Raw genomic sequence first — 25,229 nt, 5'->3', positions numbered from 1 at the left:
CAATGAGATATTTTACCGTAAAACAAGAACAGCAGCGCAGAGAAACTCAACAGCGGCTCTGAATTTACAGATATAATGTTGACACACACAAAAATTTACTTTAAAACAAGAAAATGTGGGTTACAATGAGGCACTTACACTGGAAGTGAATGGCGCCAGTCAGTAGATTTAAAAATACTCAGTTTCAAAACGATATACACAAGACGTAAACAATGTTTACATGATTATAGTGTGATACAATCACTTACTAACCTTTTCTGTGTAAAATTGTACATTTGGCGATATTTTAACTTAATTCAAAACCCCTAAAACGATTATTAAGACGACTCAAGCAACTTACAGCTCAAATATTACACAATATTTAACTGAATAATTTATGTAAGTGCTAAAATAAAATATAAGCTTTACATTTCAATCACTCCAGAAATTGGATCCATTCATTTCCATTGAACTGAGTTTTTCACCTTACTTTAAAAGAAGCAAATGTATTTTTGTAGTGATCAACATTGAGCCACAAGTGTTTTCAATTGAGATTAACTTGTAATCAACCCAGCTTATTCATTTAAGAATATACACAACTTGTACTAAAAACTCAACTATATACTTGATTACCAAAGTTTTCAACCAAGGCTCGACCCAAAGCAGTGCCATCAAGTAAATATGGCATTTTTTAATATATTAATAGGATCCCTGTATTGGATCAGAGTCTGGTTTGGGGAATCTTGTGTTGGTAAAAGTTTCACAAAAATGGGTTTTGTGTGGCACTACCAGCCTGACATAAAACTGGTCTATTCTAATTTAGATGCATTTGATAAAAAGGTTTATTTTGTAGATTTGACTTAACTAAAGCATCTTAAGAGAAGACACAGAATATGGCTCCTCTTAAATCACAGGATCGCACGCCATATCTTTAAGGGTATTAAAGATATACAACACCCATGTATGCATAAATGCATAAATATAAAATACCTGGAAAAAGTGACTACATAAAACCGATCAGAAATCCTCCAAAATAAAATCCTTTTATTACAAACACCACACAATCTTAAACATTGTTCTGAAAAATAAAGGACCCCCCCAAAATGGCCAAACGCTACAACCGGACACGTTATAACCTCCACATTCACGTAACCGTTTAAAACAATGTTACATCTGCATTTATAATTTAAAAGGAAGGGGGGAAGTTATGAAATGTTGCCGGCCAATAATAGCTTAGCAGTGAAATGAAGGGCAAAAAATAATTATAAAACAAAATTAAACTTATGCATATCATATTTTTTACATTTCTGAAAGGACCACATGTCCGGTCACTGCATATTAACAACAGGGTCTTCTCATGCTCTGCTTTGGACAAAAGCTTAGGAGAGTTCAAGGACTTATAGAAACCATACAAAAAAAAGCAACAAACTTAAAAGTAAACATAGAAATACACTATTTAGCACAAAGTATAGAAACTATATTTTTTGTAATTTTTTTTTTTTTTTTTTTACATCCATGTTTTTTCGTTGGTGATCAGAAATTAAATCAAGAACGTTATAATCAAATAAATGAAACTATTGTTTGGGAATCATGGTACAGGAGCACACATACATATGAGAAGGCAGGTTTATTGGTACTGGTAGTTCATATTGGGATCTCCTCGCCCATATCCCACTGTTCCGCTGTTGTAGGGGGTGGAGCTACCACCAAAGCCCTGGTTGGCTCCGCCCTGTGTGCTGTAGTTTGATTGGTTGCTGTAACCTACAAGACAAACAAATCAGACTTGAAGCACTCTTGCTTTGTTTGCGATTTAGTAACACAAGTCTGAATAATTTCTTTTAAGTGTTCTTCTCACCTTCGTAGCTGTAGTCTTGCCCACCAGTCACCTGCGAGGGGTAAGCCGTGCTATAGTTGAAGTTCCCAGTTGCTCCTCCACCTTGAGCCTGGCCGAAATTCTTCTTGCCCTGTCCGAAGCCCTGATTGTACTGACCGAAAGAACCTGCTCCCCCTTGACCTGCGAGATTTCCCGATCCTTGAGCTTTGTTGCCCTGGAACATGGGTGGCTTCTTACCGGCCGTTTTGGCTGTGACAGCCGGGGAAGTGTAGCCCCCGTCACTCTGGTAATACGAGCTATAGCCACCCACTCCTGCTGTTGCCCCAGAGGAAGCGTTCATGTCTGGGCTGACTGTTCCAGGAGGACCTAAAGTTACTGAACCTCCATTGGATCCTCCATTATTATAGAAATCTAAAGAGGAATAATGAATATATTAAAGTTTTAAAAGTGTGGTCAGAGGGTATGTAATCAAATGCATAAATAAAAAATAATCAGGCTTTGATGTAGAATTTGGATCACTACTTTATTTTAAGAATGCAAAATGTCAGAATAATAGTAGAGAGAATTATTTATTTCAGCTTTCATTTCTTTCATCACATTCCCAGTGGGTCAGAAGTTTACATACACTTGGTTTGTATTTGGTAGCATTGCAGTTACATAGTTTAACTTGGGTCAAACATTTTGGGTATTCTTCCACAAGCTTCTCACAATAAGTTTCTGGAATTTTGACCCATTCCTCCAGACAGAACTGGTGTAACTGAGTCAGGTTTGTAGGACTCCTGCTCGCACACGCTTTTTCAGTTCTGGCCACAAATTCTCTATCAGATTGAGGTCAGGGCTTTGTGATGGCCACTCCAATACCTTGACTTTGTTGTCCTTAAGACATTTTCCCACAACTTAGGGGGGATGCTTGGGGTCATTGTCCATTTGGAAGACCCGTTTGTGACCGAGCTTTAACTTCCTGGCTGATGTCTTGAGATGTTGCTTCAATATATCCACATAATGTTCCTTCCTCATGTTGCCATCTATTTTGTGAAGTGCACCAGTCCCTCCTGCAGCAAAGCACCCCCACAACATGATGCTGCTACCCCCATGCTTCACAGTTGGGATGGTGTTCTTCGGCTTGCAAGCCTTTTCCCCCAAACATAATGATGGTCATTATGGACAAACAGATACATTTTTGTTTGATCAGAACAGAGAAATCTAAAAAAAAAGTAAGATCTTTGTCCCCATGAGCACTTGCAAACTGTATTCTGGCTTTTTATGGTGGTTTTGAAGCAGTGACTTCTTCCTTGCCGAGCAGCCTTTCAGGTTATGTTGATATAGGACTCCTTTTGCTGTGGATCTAGATACCTGTCTACCTGTTTCTTCCAGCATCTTCACAAGCTCCTTTGCTGTTGTTCTGGGATAGATTTGCACTTTTTGCACCAAACTACGTTCATCTCTATGAGACAGAATGTGTCTCCTTCCGGAGTGGTATGATGGCTGCGTGATCCCGTAGTGTTTATACTTGAGTACTATTGTTTGTACAGATGAACGTGGTACCTTCAGACATTTGGAAATTGCTCCCAAGGATGAACCAGACTTGTGGAGGTCCACAGTTTTGTTTTCAAGCAAAGAGGCACAGAGTTTGATGGTAGGCCTCAAAATACATCCACAGGTACACCTCTAACTGACTATCAGAAGCTAATTGTCTAAATTCCTAAAGGCTTGACAATTTTCTGGAATTTTCCAAACTGCTTAAAGGCACAGTTAACTTATTGCATTTAAACTTCTGACCCACTGGAATTGTGATAGTCAATTAAATGTGAAACAATCCATCTGTAAAATTACTCATGCCATGCACAAAGTAGATGTCCTAATCGACTTGCCAAAACTATGGTTTGCTAATATGAATTCTATGGAGTGGTTAAATTTTTTTTTTTTTTTTTTTAATGACTTCAACCTAAGTGTGTAAACTTCTGACTTCAACTGTAGCTGTCAAATGCAAAAAAAAGAAAGAAACTAATTTCTGTGACAGCCCAATCCTCTAAAGACCCTGGTTAACTTTGTTTTTCTTTGTTTCGCATCAGAGTGCATGGCTGACCGCAAGTGTAAATGTACATGTTCTATAGCTGCTTTGTGATACTCTTAATACAGTCAATGACCGTCGCATGCGCCGACTAAAAGCAGAGATGAGGACCGCAACCGTGGGTCAAGAAAATCAGTGCTGATGAAAATTTTTTGCATTTCGCATGCTGTGCACGGAGCAAACCGCAATGCAGACAACCGAAGTATAATTTGGCAATTAACATCTAAATCAGGGGAGCAACCCACCCTTTCTTAGCTAATCAGAATCACACTCTGCCTGTGAACCATACTGCATATTCAGGCTTTGGCATCAGGTTGGCTGACAGATCTTTAGAGGGTGGGGTTTTGGAGAGAAGGTGCATGGCAGCAGGGATAGGGTCGGTCTTACTCTGGTGGAAATTAGCAAAAAGGCTAAAACATCTTTAAGTGGTTTCTGAGAGCAACAATCTGAGACCGTAATGGCCAAGGTTCTACTCTGTGTTTTCAATGTGCCACTATGTCTCACGCACAGCTTTTTACAAGTGTACTCTTTTGAACGAAGTCCTTACGTACAACATTTGCGTCAAGCACAAGGTATATTCTGGCACACGGTAAACCGAAGAATAAATTTGGCCTCTGGTGACCAAGTGCTGCCGATTTCTTTCTTTGAATTGCACCAGTGCATTGTGGATTAGCGTGAGCCCATACGGTTGCGTTCGCTGCATGCGCACTATGACAGTTTTGCAAGCCTATGATGAGCAAAGACATCATAGCTTTTTTTTTATTATTGTCTAGAAAGACTTGGCTGCACGCGAACAGCTCATACTGTGCCGATGACGAAAAGTGAGTCACATGCACCGTGCGGGAGACATGATGGCACACAGAAAACCGAAGCATACTTTGGCCTTTGAGGACCAAGTGCTGCTGGATTCTTTGAGCTATGCTGAAGTATTGCGGATTTCTAAATTTTAATAAATTAAAAACAACGCAAGCTTAAACCCCATGGGACACTTCGCAATTTCGGTTTGTGTGTGTAAAATAAAACTACAAGTAATTAATCACTGCTGTATTCTGAAAACCACTGGTTGGTTCAATCAAATCAAAAAGTATCATATTTGATTTATGAAATTGTTCAGATTGGATGAAGAGGCCAAATGCATTTTGGAAGTATTAAAATGCCAGCAAAAAGTCCCCATTAAAATTACAAAACACAATGCACAGTTTAAAAATCAAAATAAGAAATTAAATGAAGAAAAACACCTTTACATAAAGAGTTTTGTAAAGTAACTCAATTTATTTTAAAATAAAAAAGGACAAATCCACAAACTACATTCTCTAAACAATTAAAATGCAGCGAATAAATCACATTTGTTCATCGGTTCACAGAATTTCACATTAAAAATCTGTGCCTACTCTTCACACAACCAGTTAACAAACCTGCACTTATAAACAATTGTCATTGAACACATTTATGGAAAAAAGAAGAAAAAAAAACAAAAAAACAAAATGGGGGCAATGTATCGAAGTGACTAATCCAAAAGTAATCCTTTTGTTACATTATTACATAAAAAAGGCTTCATTTTGATTTTAGCGATGCGGTAAAGAAAGTTTTAGAATTTTCAGTCTGCCAAAGTTCCACTATTGCAACATTTGTCTCAACACATCAGCCAATCAAATTGCTCAACTGCACTGATCACTGCGTGAGGAAAAGGGCAACATCCAATACCAGAGCGTCTTATTGCATTCCTGCTTCCATAGCAACTGTAGGCAGCATACTTCCTTTCACATCCACAGTGTTAGTCGATTGTTGGGCGCAGGTTTTTGAGGTGAAATCGAAGGAAACAAGTTCATAATGTGCGGGAACCAAGTGTTTTTCCCTGGGTCTATTTTGCATTTCATTTTCGCGTGCTTATTGAAAACATTGGACGGCTTATGTCGCAAACTCGGGGTAGTCATAGCAGTCAGAGACAAAGTCACCTAAAGGGTGAGACAGAGCAGAGAAACACAGAATTAGATGTCTGTGTTGGCATCGATTTAGCATGCCATGACAAGAGTCACTGGACATGTCGATCAGTTATCAAGGCGACTCAAAAGATTACTTTGTCTATTTTGTTTTTTTTTAGATTTCTCTGCTCCGGTCACCCTGAAGAAGGTCTTTCCTCAGAAAATGGCGTTGGCGTGTTGGGAACATTTTTAGAGTTTTTCGCCGAGGAAAGTTTGCGTCCCATGGTTCAACAAAGCAGAGAAATGTAAAATCAAAAAGGGAAATAGTGCACCACAAAAATATGGATCCATGTTAATCAAATGGCTAAATGTCCTACAGACATCCAATACAGCTTTGAACAATTACATCCAGTGGCAAATTCACAGATTGTCATAGTAAAGAAACATTCGGCAAGCACAAAAAAAAGGAACGGGTGGCCAAGTTACAAGTCACACTGAACTGGAGAAAAGAACTTGAAATTAAACAATGAAACCGAAGCTATAACAGGCAAGCCTCGTGTTTAACGGATAAAATGACATCAATAGAGCAAGTGAGAAGCAGGGAAATACTCACTGAAGCCAGAGTTGTTGTTGTTGTTTCCATATCCATATGATCCAAATCCACCTGATAGGAGACAAGAATGAATGAGGCTACATGCATATATAAATATATAGGCGAGTGATTTCCTTGCACTGTAGAGTTTCGCCACAGAGTGAAAGATCGATCTTGGGATTTAAAAATCAATGTTGTTCAAATGAAGATCGCCATGCATTGGAAAAACCCTTTACTTTTATTCAGCCCTAGAAATACATCATTATTAGTCTTCTATACCCGTAATATACCTTTAAAAGAAACCTGCAATAATTTTACACCCACTAATCCACTATCAGCAATTCAAAGCAGAAATAATTGTACCTTGGTTAAATCCACCATTGTAAAATTTTCTGGCACGGCCCCTGCCACGCCCTCTTCCTCTGCCCCTGGGATTGGCTGTAGGATCGTTAGGTCCACCAACCATCCCAAATCCAGTGTTGTGCTGAAGAAAACAAATTAGCCACAGAAAATATTCATGCTTTACAGAGAAGACACACTGATGAACATTACACCAGGGGTGCTCAAATCGATCGCAAGTAACAGGTCAAAAGGGAAAGAGAATAGAGAGAAAAGTAACGAATAAAAATATTAAAAGATTCCTTGCGTCTGTAGCCGAGCCCTGTTTGACTGACAGGCGTCCAATGTGTGTGCACTTTAGATGCGAACACTCCTAAACCGTCAAACACACTTTCAAAATTCCACCAAAAATGTCAGACTTGGCGAGGAATTAATGCAAATACAGTCAGTAATGTCTAAAGTGAACATTAACAGTGGGGAAATGAAGACTATGTATCAAAATGTTTAAATGTAACCCAATAGACCTGCTGCAGATATGTCATTAATATTAATAAAACAACAAAAAGAAACTTTTCACTTTGCAAGAAAATTGTCACTTGATATGCTGAAAAGGATGCAGAGTATCAGGTGTACCATTGGATCCATCATCTTGTTTGGATCTGGGCTGGAGCCTTCTGGGAACAGTTTTTCAAGAGCTGCAAGAGCTGCATAAGCTTTTGAGACCTTCTTATTGGATCCCGAGCCCTGAAACTTCTGTCCATCGATCTCCACCTAGAACAGACAGAATTGAAATATAATTCTAAAGAGAAGAGCAGCAGCCATAATAAACATTATTGGGTAATTGTATCGGTTTAAAATCACATGAACATGTGAAAACTATTAGACACGCATGCCTCACCTCCATTACAAAGCGTTTGTCGTGGCTTCCACCTGTTTCGGAGAGGAGCTCGTACTTCAGTCCTCTGCGTTTTTCATTGAGCTCCATAACGGGGTTCTTTCCATGTTTGGTGAGGATGGGGCCCTGCTGTCGAGCACTCTGAGAAAGTGAATACAAATGTTATCAGCCTGAATAACATTAAAAACCGATATACAGCCAGATTTAACCATCATCTGGCCATACTGATTGGACTTGCCACGAGATCATAATTTTCACCCCCGGTGCAGTGTTCACGTTCAAACCGATTAACACCAATATTACCACTGTTTGGATGCTAGGTGGTATTTTTCGTTAAGCAATAGCCTACACAACAATGCAAGGCATCTTGATTTCAAACTTTGAACTTTTTGTTAAATAAAAAATAAAGTTAAATTGTTGTGTTCAACTTTTTGAAAGATGGCTTTTCAACTGTTGTGAAGGGCAACATCTCTTTGGCCTACTTCATCCATGCATTCCCTCCATCATGAGTCGGGTATTTCGTTGTCTGGGCACATACATCAGTTTTTTGGGGTTGTTTCTGGTTTAATGTTGGTGTTTTATTACCTTTCGTCCCATGACCCAGTTTAGATGCTTTAGAAGAGTAATGACTTTAGAAGTGAGTGAATACATTTGTTTTGTTCCCTCCTAGGGCTGGGCAATATGCAAGAAACAGATTCATGATATTTATGAAGACTTTTTTTATATATTTATATATATATTTTTATAAATATCATGAACCGGTTTCTTGCATATCGCCCAGCCCTAGGAGGGAACAAAACAAATGTATTCACACACACACTTTCAGTCATTACTTCTCCATGTATATCATGAATCCATAATGAAGTTAAGGAATGCTCCAGGTTCAATACAGGTTAAGCGCAATCGACAGCATTTGTGGCACAACGTTGATCACTGCAGAAATAATTTAATGCATTGCTCCTTTTCGTAAAAATAAAAAACAAACAAAAGCAGCAAAAATCAAGGTAACAGTGAGGCACTTACAATGGAAGTGAATGGGGCCAATTTGGGAGTTTAAAAAAGGCAGAAACGTCAAGCTTATTTTAAGCACTTGCATTAATGTAAATAAAATTCACTTGAATTGTCGTTTTATGGTGATTTACAGATTTTAGATTTTACAGCGTAAAATTCAAAATGGCGGAAATGTTGCATACTACAGACAGAAAAGGTTCGGAAGCAATTCTATCACCCATTAAACATTTAACATTTAGACATAATTAAACATTTAATCATTTAAACAAATGTTTTAAGTCTTGTGGCTACACTTTTGAAAAAGTTTATATTTTAAAGTTAAAAGATTTGCCACATTCACTTCCATTGTACCTCACTGTAACCTTGATTTTTGCTTTTGCTTTTTTTAAAGAAAAGGAGGGACGAGTTGAGATAATTTTAGTGGTAAATCAACATTATGCCACAAATGCGGTTTATTGAGCTTAACTTGTATTAAAACCGGAACATTTCTTAAAATTGCACAACAGTATTTATTGTGCTGGTATTGATACAGATTTCTCCATTCGATTCACAAGCTCGACTCAATATCGATTCATATGGGTTTTTTCAACTATAATGTCTTTTTTGCTTGCATAAGAAATTCTCTCCCAGCTAATGCGGTTAATTATACAGGGGACGTTCTAAACAGGCACATTACAAACATTTATTTTCTACATTATATTTATGGTTTATCATGTCACATTTTAGCGTCTTAAAAATGAAAATCCACATATTTAAACAATAACTATGATTTTATATTGCATACATCTAATTTTGTTACATAATTGTTTAATGCATCATTTACAAGTATTTACATTGATTTGTCGAACACGTGCTAATTCGGTACCGTCCCTTTAAGAAAACCGGCAATTCTGTAACGTGACTGTAAATGAGCACACATTAACGAGAGAGGACTAGAATGGCTTTTTACTCATCCATACTATTCGTGATTAAACTTTGAATAGTCTATTTTAACAGCCTTTTGTTGTTTACAGTCAATTGCTGATGAAAAACAACGACAAATGGATTGCACGGATCTTTGGACATACATTAGACATGGAACGAGTCAAACCAAACTTTTACTCTTAACATGCAGTGAACGGATGCTGAACTTTTTCTAGCCAATACTACTCAATCACTGGTGGGTGAATTGTATGAGCAAGTGGCTAATCACCAATATTCTTAGATGCATAGCACAAAGATGTCACATTTGTGAGTGATTTACTCTCATTGTAGAGAGGTGCACTTATTGTAAAAGATCAATCTTGGGATTTAAGGAGCAATATAGAGATTGCTCAAATGAAGATGTCGTTTCAGAAAACTAATATTTTTACCCAGTCCCAAGTATTGTTTTTTCCTTCATGTATAACGTGGATCAAGACAATCATTCAGAGATACTGACAGCGGAAAATTAGGACTAAAGCTCCATATTGTGCAATATATTCTTCAAAGTGACAACAGTTTAAGGCCAATTACAGAATTATGAAAACTTAACGTTCTGCAATATGTAAGAATTGCACATGTTCTATCTACAGTATAAAAGCCACACTCACAACTTGTACTGTTAACAGTGATGCAAGATGATCTTTGATACCTCATCGGTGGTGGTGGTGGTGGTGGTGGTGTTGTCCGTATTGGCTGGTGTTGAAGCTACGGGCTCTGGCTCCATTTGGGTCACCGGAGTTGGTATAGCCTCTTCAGTGGTCAACTCTTCTTGCTTCACTAGTTCAGCGACCTTCGGCTGCTCTCCCGTGGGCAGACCCATATCCTGCAAGACCTGGAGAACAATTTCAATTAGCTTCAGCTAGGAATGCATCAAGTAAACAAGGTATGTTAAGGCTTCTTTCAGCATTTGAATTTTTAATAAATGTTGCCTCAATCTTTTGTACATGCTCCATTCCTTTCAAATAAAATCAAGGTTCTTACTTTAACAGCTACATGCAGTTTTGCAGTGCGCTTGGAAGGGCCAGAGGCTTCAAAGCTCTTCCCATCCACCTCTACGGCCATGGTGAACACCGGCACATGGACCGGACCAGTCTGAGAGATGAGTTTATATTGTAGGCCTGGTTTCAGCTGGTTCAGACGCATCAGGGCGTTCATCGCTTGTGGCAGTTCTGCTTTATCCTCTGATGCTTTAGGGTAGAAGACAGAAGTTCATTACATGTACTAAAACTGCATTTCATCCACAACCACATTCAAAACAATGTACTACTAATCCATTGTGACTATGCTAAATATTGATGTATTGTGTTTTATTCATTCATGTCATTTAAAATGTATAGATTTTGTAAAACAGTTCTTAAAATGGCAATTTAGTAACTGTTAATTCTGTGCTTCAGCTACGTTGTGTGCAACTATTATGAACGATAAATCATTTACATTTCTTTTGCAATTTCTTCTTTTTCTTGTTTGGATTCTTCTCATCCATTGTATCCTCCTCTTCCATGGGACGTTTCATTGGATGAACATAGGTTGTGCTGGGAGGAATTTGAGCTGGAGCAATAAAACACAAATTTAAAGTTTTACCTTCAGAAATGCAAGACATCAGAACACTATCCATCTCGACATTTCCAAAACATTTTACCTGTGTATTCAATAAGGGTTTCACTGTGTTGTTTCCTGGGCATTTTTGAGGGCAGAGGGTCCATACCAAGTACTTTGTGCAGCTGCCCAAAAGCTGAAAGCCTTAAGGCATGCTGTCAATCAAACACAAAGACAAGGTTACCCATTATGCTCAAATGAGATGTTAATAAATCAATGCAAAAGCCTCATCAAAACAAAGCAAATCAGATACCTGAGCACTCTGTGTGATGTCCTCTCGTTGCTGGCGATTCAGGTGACCAATGACATCTGTTGGTTCCTTTTCACAAGGGTCACTGATTCCAGAAGCATCTAATAGTACATTCAAACATGTCAAAACTTGCTTTATTTTCTATTTCAGTGGTTCTCAAATCTGTTCTGAAAGATCAATGCTGAAATGTAAATAACAAAATTGCAACGACTATTTCATATATTTTTGGTATATATATATTTTTCAATATATATTCAAAAGTAATTTGAAAATATGGCTAATACTAAAACAATACGAGCCCCAGAGCTTGGCAGGTATATAACATTCAGTTGTCATGGTAATAATTTTGCATCAGATTGTTGTCCATTTTTTGTTTACTTCTGTATAACAATAATAACTTTAGTACCGTGTTGGGTTGCCCCTTGATCAGGATTAGACTGCTCTGTTCTGCGATACTTTATTTTGAGAATCTATTTGTAACCCATTTATGAAGTCAAAATGGCAGAGCACTTACCTGCCATGAGGATACCATAGGAAAGACACTCCAGAACTCTGCGCAGGGCTTCCCCTGCTCCCATTGGCCGGTTGCCAGTGCCAATCGCTTTCTCGCAAAGCAGTTCTAAGGGCTTCAAGAAATGAGAACAAGCTATAATTACACAGGTGCCAGCATATAAAGCTTTGTTTCTAATCTGCCCTCAAAATGTACACATCTAGAAAGAAATGTGTTAGGACTCACCCATCCTCGCAGAGGGGCCCAGGTGGGAACACGAGCACACAGGTCCCTCAGGATACGGATGACAATCACACAGGAGCGCAGTCCATTAGCCCTGGCCTAAAGACACAAGTGGGAAGGACACAATCCAACAGTTAATTTTATAGGACTCGTTATGCTGCACAACACCAAAGCAATATAAAAACAAAACGGGTGAGATTTGCCAGTACTGAATAATGTGTCTTTAAGCATTAGCAATGTGGGGAGGGTGAAAAATGGTTAAGACATATGACAGATCTTAATAGAAGAGCAGATTAATTACATCAAGCTCAAATAATTAACATGAAAGGGCTATTCTGGGAGACAGTGATTTGTTTTAAAGCACTGCAGTGTGTCAGAGTGGCAAGAAAGGTGCAATATTTCTCTTCGGCACCAAGAAAGCTGTGACAAAGCCAAAACTGTGTGAGGCACAGCTTGTGCACTATACAAAAACATTCTAAAGAGATTGAGGGTGAAAGCAGCTAACAATCAGAAAACATCAAGCCTTGCACAAATCGACTTGTTAAAAGAGGAGACCGGAAAACTGAGGAATACTTTGGCCTTAAAACCACACTTAAATGGAATGTTTGGGATACAAGTTAATCTCCTTCGACAACAATGTGGCGGTTTTATATTTTAAGCAAAAATCCCTAATCATCAGTAATGCACTTACAATGGAGTTACACAGGCCAATGCACTTGAAGGGTTTAAAAGCAGAGATGTGAAGCTTGTATTTTTGTTAATGTATCTACATGCATTATTCAGTAAAAACAGTTTTTAATCAATTAATCTGTTCACATGCCTAAATCAAAACCACTTCCCGTTCCGGTTGCTGCTGGCATGCTGCAAGAGTCTGTGTTTGTAGCTTGCTAGCCTACTTAGCATTGCTTATTCTTATACGTTCATCATTTTATCCTTTGCCATTTTACAGCATTTCAACGGAGTGTATTTTACAGCATGCAACCATTTTTCTCTTTCCACTTGTCTACACCTTGCATTTTGACTGCATGAATTAGTTCTCCTCTGTGTTTTACACAGATTACTGCATCAAACTCAAACATCTGCTGATCAGGAACCACAACAAAATCACATCGATCTCAAACCCTCGCAGCTAAAGAACAACAACTGCATCCAAAAAGTCATCGCATCCACTCGTGTTATTTCTTCCTGCATTGTATGCCACATGTTTACTATAGCTTATTCTCTCAGCAGTGAGGGATTCACATGTGATAAATGTAAGGAATTAGTCTGGCTGACAGAGGCACATATCCGAACACTAGTGGAGGTCAGTGAGAAAGAGAAGCCGGTAGATATGGTTTAGGATGCAGGTAGCACAGTGAGCATCACACACACTTTAGATCTGGCTGTAGAGCCCCTGCAGCAGGGCATTTGGGTGACATCTTGGCGGTATACTCGCTCAGCAAAGCAACACCACTCTCCCGTTCCTGTTAGGGTTTCGAATCAATTTTCCCCACTGAGAATCATGTGGAAAGAGCCTTAATAATAGGGAATTCTATTGTAAGGAACACGGAAATAGAGACTTCAGTCACTATTGTGAAATGCATTTCAGGGACTCGAGCATCTGACATCAGATACATTTTTTACAAGTACTGGCTAATGCTAAATGTAGATTTTCTAAAATTGTTAGGTCATCTCTGCACTAATGATGTCCGGCTTCGCCAGTCAGATACACCAAGGATAATATTAAAGAGGTGTGTCAACTTGAAAAAAATTATGTCAGACATCTGTGTGGTGTCCCGAGAACAGCCACTTCCTCCACAGAAGGTGCCGCTCTCCTCTCGTAATTTGGCGGTTATAAACATGAGCCTCATCTGAATGATCGAGGAGGTTGTGTTGCTTACACAATGATGACAAAGACTTCATGGATATTACGGTTTCATTTTCTGTTAAAGCAAGGTTTTCTGTAAAGCTGCTTTGAAACGATGCGTGTTGTGAAAAGCGCTATACAAAAAAAAAAGATGACTAAATCTTTGATTTCGTTATTTTACGTTACAGCACTATAGCAGCTATTGTGGCAATGTTGAGAATGCAACGTATACTTGTATTTTTGAAAAGTATTTCTATTGCCAGCAGATTATTTTTGCCCATGACTTAATTTTGGTCTGAAGGTTTATGTGAATTAAAAATCGCATTATTTTTCAAGATAAATTGCAATGAATTTTTTTTGTCCAAATAGTTCAACCTTAGAAGTAGTGAACTGTTCACACTAATGCTTCAGTGCCTCTAGTGGCAATGTTGAGAATGTAACGCATACTTGTCATCTTATCATTTCTCTATTGGCAGCAGAGCATGTTTGCCTGTGACTTAAATTTGTTCTGAAGGAATCACTAACTAGTTTAATTTCTAAAAGGTTAAATCAAAATCGATATTTTTAATAATCAATTCAATTTGTCTAAATTGTTTAGTCTTTGTAGAAGTGAATCATTCACACCAATGTTATAGCTCCTCTAGTGGCAACATTGAGAATGCAACGCATACTTGCATTCCAGAAGTTGTCAGAACGCAGTTCATAGCAAAAGGCAACACTCAAGATTGCGTAGCTAGAAGAGTGTTTTGGCTACACTTTTGAAGGTGTATTTTAGCAATTATTATCTGGCCGTGCAATTCCATTGTAAGTTGACATTTTTTTCAATCATCATGCCTTAAACACTGTCGACAGAGCTTAAATAGTTTTTGAAGGACAATACGAAGATCTAGGGTAAGAAATACTTTTTATAACTACAAGGCTTAAAATACATGAATGTTACAATTATCAAGGGTGTCAAAGTATGGCAGAAAGCAGAAATACTGCACCTGATATAATGCAAACTCAATATAAGAATTCAAATAAAGACGCTAAAAATGGCAGGTGTTAAAGCGTTCTGTAAAAGAGCCAGTTCTAAGTTCAAACATGAGACTGGCATGACATGGTGTCTCAAAAATAGTTTAGATATAAACTACTTTATAGATGTGATAATTAAAGAGTTAAATTAGTCAGGCAGAAGACACAATTGACAAAGATGTCCTTAAAGCAATTCAAAACCATCCAGCAAGAATATGAATTCTACCAGAGGCAAATACACTCCCACAAATAAAACCTAAACAATCAAAGAGACACTGAAAAATAATTCACACAAAAACTGGAAAAAATACAGCATTAAATAAAACGAACACAGAAAAACTCAACTACTAGAAGTCAAATAAAGACAAGATGCAAACCTGGAACCACTTTGCGTGGCGGAGAGACGCCAGAGCAGTCAGGCATTTCTGCCTGTCCAGAACATCCGGAGGATCGATGACTGATTGCGTTTCTATTGGCAGGTAGAATAAGAAGACAAGGTACAGTTTGACCAAGGGTTTTTTTCTGTCTCACGGCCAGGGGGGGAGGAGGCAGATGACCCCTACCAAAGGCAACGGAGGGGAGAGGAGGAGGAGCTCCCCCTCTGTAAACAAAACAACAACAAAAAAAAAACCTTCCTCTGCTAGTAAACAACTGCAAGGACACTGTATGAAATTATTTAAATCTTTGTGGGTGGGGCATACATCATCAGTTCCTGGCTCTGTAGCAAACCCTAGTGAGCTGCCTCGCCACCTACATAGTCAGCTACCTTCGAAGGCAGCATTTTAACAAAAATACAGTCAAATAGTGCATTTTCAATTAGATAACATGAATAAAAAATAAAGTTATATACAAAACTGACAGCTTCCTTGACCACAAACTTTCACTGTGTAATGAGATTGCCCTATTCACAAAGGATACATGCAATACTGCCTTTTAAAATGAGGTATGCATAAAACAATTTAGCTTCCTACTGTTAGGAACAGCATTTGTGTGCATGCCTATGATCCCTAAAAATGCTGTCTAGGTAGGCAGCTCACTAGAATTTGGAATGGAGCTCACATAGACATCTTTTTTCTGTTCTGGAGTAATACTGATGTAAATGGAAATTACTGCAGGTTGTTCATTTCTGCTTTACATGTATATGCCTCAGTGTTTGAGTGCTTTCATGTGACTAGGGGAAGCCTTCCCCCTCGCCCCCTTGTTTTTCTGGGTGCACTGCCTTGCCCCTTCCGAGACAGAGAGCGTCCAGTTGGTCAAAGGTCCAGCGTCCCTAAAATTGACAAACTAGAAGGCTTGACAGAGAGAATCAGATTTTGAACCACAGGCAGCAGTAGTCAGATACACAAAAGGTATTAGCAAAACATGTCCACACTGCAGCAAAACTGATGGCTTGTGATGTGCTGATGCAGGCCTCACTAACTGCGGGGTCACAGATAGGGCTAGGCTTTGCATTCAGCCTCAAGTTTCACATAAAAAAAAATTCAACAGATTTCCTGTCAAACACCCCAGCCCTGAAGTGACATGTGAATGCGCTCTTTACCCAACTTCTGGGTTAAAGTCAACATGAAATGGCATTCGCAACACCTGTGACTTGCAACATGTTTCCAAGTGAAACCGATTATTCAATGTGGGAAAACTTGATGTTATGTAGAACAGGACACAAATCTATTGTTTCTTTCCATTAATTACGTTATCCAGGATTACTGTACTAGCAACTGGAAAGAAATTATCAAATAGCTTGCCATTTTAACTTTAATAGCTTATGCTGATTAGGGTATTTTAGACAAAAAGTCCATTTTAGAGGTGAAGCAAGTTTTGCATTTTGACAAGAGTATAAAGTTAATTTGCTTTGGATTAACACACACCAAAAAGACCATTAACAGCATAAACGGTGTCAAGTTCCATTTAATGTTGACTTTTTAAAAGCTCAAAACTTAAACTGAGAGCACAGTGATCCATTGAGTGACCATATTTTATCAACCTGTATTTCTACGGTATAAATTATTCTTTAAATTATGTCTAGCATTATCTATAACCCCCTGCCCTCCTTCCAGCCTCTTTAAAGGTACAGACAAAAAGAGCTCAACAATCGTTCTGCGTCTCATTTTTGCTGCAATGCAAACTGTTCCATTTCTTTTGCAGTATATAAACACATGCAAACAACAAGGTTTGTGATTTTTCTCTTCTTAATTCTCAGTAAGCCTTCATTAAACTCTTCTTTTAAATTCTTTAAAGGGAAAGGGGTTTTTTTTTTTAAATCCTCATTTAAAATTTTTCACATCACTTCATTTACTGTATATTGGGCCATCAAAACTTAACATGACACTGTATGGAACTGTGAGACTTAAAAAGGCAGTAAATATAACAATACGTGTTACATGACTGTTCTGTACACAATATCCCCAAGCTCCATTGAAGGCCCAATAAACAATATCCCTGCCTCAATCCGTCCCATCTGCATTGCCTATCTTTAGGGGTGTGGGGGTTGGTTAGGGGAGCTGTAAGGTGTAGAAGGTCAAACATACCTTCAGTAGTCTCTTTCTCAGCCCCTTCCCTCACAAGCGGTGAAGTCAGGAGGAGGGTGAGGGTCAAGGGTTGTTCTTTGGAGTTTTTGATGGTGATGCAGGCATCATGGACACACGGACTGATGTCATATTTTTCTTCTGTGATGAGCTATTGGGTAGATTGCATTTAAATCAATGACTGAAGACTTCAAAACTACTTCTTTCAATTCTTTGTTTTTAAGCAAAGCATTCCATTTTTTGTAACACTTTATTTTTTACATTAAGGTACCATTTGTTAACATTATTTAAAGGGATAGTTCACCCAAAAATGAAAATTCTCTCAAATTTACTCACCCTCATACCATCCCAGATGTGTATGACTTGCCTTCTTCAGCAGAACACGAACGAAGACTTTTACAAGAATATTTAGCTCTGTAGGTCAATACAATACAAGTGAATGGTGATCGGACCCTTGTAGCTCCAAAAATCACATTAAGGAAACATAAAAGTAATCCAAACAACTTCAGAGGTTAGTTCTTCAGAAGTGATCTGATAGATGTGGGTGAACAACAGATCAATAATTAAGTCCATTTTTAATATCCACTTAAACTTTCAGATGTGAAAACGTAAAAGTGAAGATTTCTCCACACCTATTCTATTGCTTCTAAAGACATGGATTTAACCACTGGATTCCTTTTGTTTCCTTTGATTTGAGCTACAAAAGGTCTGATAACCCACAGAGTTGAGAAATTCTTATAAAAACCTTCATTTGCGTTCTGCAAAAGAAAGCCATTCAAACACGGGAGTAAATGCCAGCAGAACTTAGGCAATAGCCCTCCATTAAGCTTAACGACAAGCAAGCCAATTAGGCGTTGGCTCAAAATAGCATCGTGCAGGGTCGGAAATGCCCCCAAATTCAATATTTGAATTGCTCCTGTTTAAGTTGATTGATTGGAGTCTTGATTTGATCAAAAATGTACATCTCGCTTACATATTGTGCTGAATAGTGTAATCAGACTTCAGACATTACTATGATACAAGCAAGGTAGGATCAATTGCATGGTATTATTTGACAGAATACCTTTCAAAATTTGAAAATAGATTCTGCTCATGTTTGGTGGCTCTTATGTTACAACACTGCTGATATGGTGATGCAGTTTATTAATTTAGTTAATTATTCATGCTTGACATGAGGACTACAATCGTGATCTGATGGTTTTCCTGAACCTAAGAACCATCCGCATTTGTAAATGCCACAATGAACCAGAAACATCATTACATACAATAAGCAACAAGTAATAAGATCCAGCACTGTTTCAGTTGTGCACATGGTAAATAAAGTCCTGTCAATCCAAGCGATCAGCCCAATACAAGCTGTAAAACAGTTGCCGATTGGCCTTTGCACATCGTCCCTTCCCACCATACCCACCCACATACCGGAGATCAGAGATGATCTTATTATCGCTTTAAGAGGTTAATCAAGTTAGCTGTTTGTTAACTATAAATGAACACATCAGCTGTTATGTTGCATTTAATTTAATGTTGAACAGGTTAGCTTTTTTTTATTGAAATAGGCTATAAGTTGATAATTGTCATTATGTGTTGTAGAACATATTTACAGAAAATACAACACAAGTAATTACACATGCACTTTACTTTTAAATAATCATGCACATTTACAATATTTGATGGTTTGTCAATAACAGAAAGATTCAAAAGCAATCGTACCTTAAGCTGCTCTTCAAGGTTCTCGGCCACTTTGTTCAGCAAGGTGATGGTCGGCTTGTCTTTGCACAACAACACAAGCTCCAGGTCAAGGTCTCCCTTAAGCAGCAGACCTTTAGCTACCAGACCCACGCGCATCACTCCACGTAGCGACCGAGTGGGCTGATCCATGGACTTGGGCTCACTGGAGAACAAAATATGAGAGGCAATTACATGAGAGGGAGAGAAGACATCAAGAATCAACCATTTAATATTATCAAATTATATATTACTCAGAGACAAACTTTTCTTAAATACAAGGAATTGACTAACTGTATTTTCATCTATGATTTAAAACAGAATTATTCATAAGGAAACAACTACTGCGAGTAGATATTTGAAGTATATCCGGCTCACGTCTCTTTCTCTCCATCTTCAATGGCATCCATGGTGTCTTCCTTGGAATTTCCTTTCTCTTGCTCATCCAGCCAATCAGAGACGGCCTTGAGGGCTCGTTCGGTGTGGGAGACCATATTCTGCACTGCCTCCAGCTCCTCCTGAGTGGGATAGACAGCAGAGTGCTTGGCCATCACGTGCCGATCGTCGTTCACAAAGACTCGCACGAAGCGATGACGAAGTGGAGAAGGCTGCACAGAAATAAGAAATATAAATTATAAAATGTACATCAACATAAGGCGTTAGGTTTTAATGGCCTGATTATCTCAAGGGTTACAATTATGTAATCATGCGTTTTTCTATTGGAATCCCCAAAAAATGTGCAGTCCCATTTAGGATTGTCACACTATCATAATCATATCTTACAATACCAGCTAAAGTACCACGATACCATTGGGCGGCTCTGGCCCACATGCCGAAGTATCCTTGGGCAAGACACTGAACCCCAAGTTGCTCCCAAAGGCAGGCTAGCTCCTTGCATGGTGGCTCTGCCGTCATTGGTGTGTGAATGGGACAGTGTAAAGCGATTTGAATACCGCTAAGGTTAAAAAGGCGCTATATAAGTGCAGACCATTTACCACACAATAGTGTGTTGATTCTTAACAGCTTGTCATAGCAAAGGTGGTTCTTAGAAACTAGCTACTTGTTGCTCCGGAACTGGTAAAAATAACTGATGGATGAAAAGGGGGAAGGCTCAAATGGACTAACTTGTTACCCAATATACTCTTAGTTTGATGTAAAAAAATATCTTCACCACATCAAAACAGCCAGTTGGAACGGCACGGTTTTAAACTTTTATTCCATTATTTCTGTGATCATATGAATGTTGAAAAATAAAGATATTGTAACGTTGAAAAGACTGTTTTGACCATCCGTTTAATAATAACTGATTCATCCCCTCTCCTGGTAAACAGCAGCACGAGCACAGATTACACACACCGGTTGATAGCATTGCTCAGCAACGTGATCTAATCATAAGTGCGAAGTTACCACCACCATGCATTTATAATTGGAAAAAACAATCGAAGGAGTGCAACGTTCGGTTTTCAGAGAAACTGTAAATGTTAAGATAAAGCATTTAGGTTAAATGATTCTGCAGAAGCAGTGGGATGTGTCCAAAGGTGTTTAATGAGGTTGCTGGCATTTCTTCTTTTGACTTGAAATTTGTCGACATTCACGGCAAATGGGTTTTCCTGTTCTCATCAGGCAAAGCCCAAAATAATTTGAAATCTCTGCACAACTTCACTCTGCTTGCTTTTTGGAGGGGGGAACAACAGAACCATCAAGGAAAAGTGGAAGTGGTTCGACCAAAGGGACGCTATTCAGAGCGGCGAGAAATGGGAGCGAGATTGCGCTGACTCGGCTACGGCTGGAGTACACGGTGGAGGATGGTACGTTTTGTTACGTTAACTCTATACTCCGCTTGAAAGCTTCACTTTATTTAGTTGACCAGCTGCTGGAAAGCTTGCTTCTAAAACAACCAGACCAATTTAACGGTTACACTTGTGTAAAATCACCATGCAACAACTGCTTTATGCTAACAGCTAGCGGTCGTGTTATTGATTTGTCGTATTTAAGATGATGCCATGGCAGTAGCGGAGGTGCAACTATGACAATATTGCGATACTACCGTAGCACCGGTATACCTTGCAACCCTAGTCCACTTTCAGATAAGGGGTGACAATTATGAAAACTGACGTACGACAGCGGTCTCCTTGGCGATCATGATTTCTAGCACTCTGCGCATGCATCAAGCTCTAGGAAGTGTAATAGAGCTTGAAAATGTAAAAGTGTCAAGAGCCTGCAATGGCAAGACAAAGTGAAAAAGGAATTATATCTTGGGTTGTTCTCACCCAAAACCGATTAGATCGCTGAAAAAGACATTGATTAACCACGGGGGTCATATGGATTACTTTTATGCTGCCTTTGTGCTTTTTGGAGCTTCAAAGACTTTGATCTCATTTACTCACATTGCATGGACATACAGAGGTATTCTTCTAAACATCTTTATATAGAAGTCATGTATATCTGCGATGGCAAGAGGGTGTGAAAATTAGAATGGTCATTTTTTGGGTGAAGTATCCCTTTAACATTACTTAAATTTCACCACAGAAATACAGCAGGGTATGTAAAAATATGATTTATACTGATGCTCTTGTTCTAATAAGTGTAATTACTGCAGTATTACAAGGCAATAATTAGTAGTACTAGCTAGTTACTCGTAGTAAGCTGATTTTGCAATTACCAAAACTTTCTAGTAAGACACTGGGTTAGCAAACAGATGTTTATATTGTGTGCTTTACCATAGCTGCTAAAAAGCAGTTCTTCAGTTTGACAGAGTTGATCTAAATGTGAAGGTGGAATGATGCTCCGGTCAGTCTGTAATGAAAAAACAAGTGTTTTTAATGCTTTTTCCAAAATGTGGTTTTCTCATACTCAGGAAATGCAAAACAAAGGCATGTTTCATTAATGGAGTGCAATAACAAACAAAAATCACAAAATATGCAACAAAAGATTGTTTTGGGGTTTAATTTGGGAGGCTACAAAACATTGTCTGGAACTGACAGTTATTCTGATTGAATTTAGATTGCAAATAAAAAGGTCTAATCTAGATATTATCTACTGCATGCATCCTGGGAAATGTTCACAATGTGCACCACGTATTTGAACCACCACGGAGACCGTGGCTCAGTGTAATAAATAGAGTACATGACATTTTACATCATTTAAAAGGTCCCTTTTGGGGGATATTTTGTCTGCATAATGTTTACCAAGCATTGCAGTCACACTTGACACACAAACAAATGGTTATTAAAAATGTGCGTGCGATTAAAAACATTGTTCTACAAACCTTTATTTTCATATTGCATGCAAGTAAAAGTGATATACATCTACCCAAATTAATATAATACTTAATCCTTGTGCGTCAATTTAAAAAAAAGTTACTCAAGGAGGTCCTTAGAGGACAAAAATGTCCATGTCAGAACACTGCCATAATATTAAATATTATTTTTCACTTTCAATTAGTAAATGTTTTAACCAACATCAGTCCTGATAATAACTACCAAACATTCATTCAGGATTTTAACCCTTTAAATGCCCATTTGTTGACATAATGCCACTGTTGTTTTTATTTTTACACACATGGACATCCATACCAACACACCCACACAATTTTAGCTGCATCATTTATTCATTTGGCCTGCAGCTCTCTAATACAGCAAACAAAAAATAGGGGTAAAGCTTGTATTTGCTCCATAGGCCAAACATGAGAAAAATGGCGCCATCTGGATGACAATATTAAAAATTTAAGTTTTCAAGCTGCAGAATGCATAATATAACAGATTTCACGATTTTATAATTCAATGGCACTGGGATCAAATATTGCCGTTTAATGGGGACATTTCTGTCTTGAAGGTCCTGAGTGTAACTATTTTGCTTACACAGTATATTATGGGAAGTGAGGAGGAAATATCAATAATCCACCAACAACGCACACCTTAGCCTAAATGTATGCTGTTGGCATTAACACAGCCAAAATCATCGAAAAAAACAAAAATGAAATGGACAAAAAGGTCCCAATGGTCGCACAAGGGTTAAATCAAATGTAGACAAATGTGAAAACGCAGTCTCCATCACAGCTGCGCGGCCATTTTAATGCAGTCAGACAAAAGAACGGCGGTTTAGCGGCGTGCCGAAACATCAACACATCTACATACATTTAATAGATAGAATGATCCCTAGTGTCACATAAATGATGATATAATTCATTTATGACTTATACATTTCGACTACGATGCTCAAAACGTCGTCTGGTTTCAAACACGGCCAGACACATTAGAGATAAAATGGTCGTGACGACACCCCCCCCCCCCACACACACACACACAAACCGGCTAAAAGGCTATTTAACAATATTTGAGTGTTCGTTTCTGGATAATGAGATGATGGAAAAAGTTTTTACTTACTGTCGCATAAACTTAAAGGAAAGTATCCATTATTGTTTGATTACCGCTGTTTTGGGTCAATTTTGTGGTGAGCTAGTGTGCTAACCGTCGCATTTTGCGAGGCACAATTATATTTTTATTATATTTCAACAGCACTTAACTTCTTAAAACAAGGAATTTAGAGAAAAAATACAGAATTAAACCGATATGGATCGAAATTGCATGATTTTTGCATCAAATAATGTGTTATATTTTTGTTTTTAATTCTCAACTTACCACTGCAGTGTCGGTAATGCGTCCGTCCTGCGTTCTGCTGCTGTAGCAGAGAGACCAACATGTGACCTCAGTTGGCCAATAAGATCACTTGATTAGTGGAGAGGCGTGGCTTCCGTAACTCTGAGACTGGCGGGGAGGAGCCTGAACATTTTTATATTTCCACCTCAGTTCCTATAATACATCTAAAAGACACTGTGAACACAAAATAGTTACACTCAGGACCTTCAAGACAAAAATGTCCCCATTGAAACTGCAATATTTTATCCCAGTGCCATTAAAGCATAAAATCATGAATTCTGTAATAATTTGCTTTCACTCCAGAGCCCTGGCCTCATAATGTACATTTTTAATATTTCCACCAGATGGCGCCATATTTCTTATGTTTGGCCTATGGAGCAAATACAAGCTTTTTCATGTTATCTGTTTGCTGTATTATAGAGCGCTGCAGGCCAGCTGAATAAATGATGCAGATATAATTGTGTGTGTGTGGGTGTGTTGGTATGGATGTCAGAGTGTGTGTTGAGAAATGTGTGTGTGTGTGTGTGTGTGTGTGTGTGTGTTTGTGTTTGTGTGTGGGCATGTTTATGTGGTTTACGAGGACAATTTTGTAGGTTACAAACTGGTAATTACAAGGGTATTATGCTATATATGTGGTTTATGAGGACATTTCTAGTGTCTCCATAATTTGAATAGCTTAAAAAACATATTAAACAATGTTTTATTGAAAATGTAAAAATGCAGAAAGTTTTTTTGTGAGGGTGAGGATTAGGTGTTGTGTTGGGTTTAGGGGATTGAATCTATAGTTTGTACAGTATAAAAATAATTATGTCAATGGAAAGTTTTCATAATGATAGATAGACGTGTGTGTATGTGTGTGTGTGTTTGTGTGTGTGTGTGTTTGTGTGTGTATTTGTTTGTGTGTGTGTTTGTGTGTGTATTTGTTTGTGTGTGTCTGTGTGTATGTGTGTGTGTGAAAAATCAACAGTGGCATTATATAAACAAACTGGCATTTAAAGGGTTAAAATCCTGAAAATAAATGTATATTTGGTAGTTATGATCAGGACAGATGTTGGTTAAACATATATAATATTATAATGGCAGTTTTTTGACATAGACATTTTTGTCCTATAAGGACCTCTGAGTAACTTTTTTTATTTGAAAAATAAACACTTGAAAATGGACATTTTCAAAAATGACTTTTTTAATCTCTTAGTTTAAAGGGGAAATGAGAGACATGCAAATTCAGACATATTGAACAGCTGAATTTTATTTGAATTGTGACGACGACAAATGTGCA

The 25,229-nt window shown here is 38.2% G+C and overlaps 1 protein-coding gene across 2 annotated transcripts; it reads right to left on the bottom strand.

Moving 5' to 3' along the window:
- Positions 1–982: 982 nt before the first annotated feature.
- Positions 983–24,021, bottom strand: LOC127647401 (interleukin enhancer-binding factor 3 homolog). 2 transcript variants are annotated; one of them, XM_052131614.1, is made up of 19 exons: positions 23,933–24,021; positions 22,013–22,088; positions 19,671–19,900; positions 19,278–19,458; positions 17,571–17,718; positions 15,423–15,514; positions 12,189–12,284; positions 11,967–12,078; positions 11,456–11,553; positions 11,246–11,357; positions 11,041–11,154; positions 10,588–10,793; positions 10,256–10,438; positions 7,636–7,773; positions 7,371–7,508; positions 6,762–6,882; positions 6,420–6,470; positions 1,835–2,224; positions 983–1,740 (listed from the first exon to the last, which is right to left on the bottom strand). In XM_052131614.1, exons 2-19 carry the CDS (start codon positions 22,013–22,015, stop codon positions 1,607–1,609), a joined length of 2,547 nt encoding a protein of 848 aa, XP_051987574.1. In that variant the 5' UTR covers positions 22,016–22,088; positions 23,933–24,021; the 3' UTR covers positions 983–1,606. The 2 variants fall into 2 exon arrangements, with proteins under 2 accessions (XP_051987574.1, XP_051987575.1); XM_052131615.1 differs by lacking the exons at positions 983–1,740; positions 1,835–2,224 and adding an exon at positions 5,126–5,839.
- Positions 24,022–25,229: the final 1,208 nt, after the last annotated feature.

Source organism: Xyrauchen texanus, chromosome 8, assembly GCF_025860055.1.
Source record: "Xyrauchen texanus isolate HMW12.3.18 chromosome 8, RBS_HiC_50CHRs, whole genome shotgun sequence".
Taxonomy (NCBI): Eukaryota; Metazoa; Chordata; class Actinopteri; order Cypriniformes; family Catostomidae; genus Xyrauchen; species Xyrauchen texanus.
Note: the sequence above shows the minus strand (reverse complement) of the source record. Positions and strands in the feature narration are given on the sequence as shown.

Excerpts from the sequence above, each read along its gene's own strand:
- LOC127647401 (XM_052131614.1), bottom strand. Across the intron at positions 11,358-11,455 it reads ACATCACACAGAGTGCTCAG|CATGCCTTAAGGCTTTCAGC; the intron begins GTATCTGATTTG and ends TTTGATTGACAG. Across the intron at positions 6,471-6,761 it reads CAATGGTGGATTTAACCAAG|GTGGATTTGGATCATATGGA; the intron begins GTACAATTATTT and ends GTCTCCTATCAG.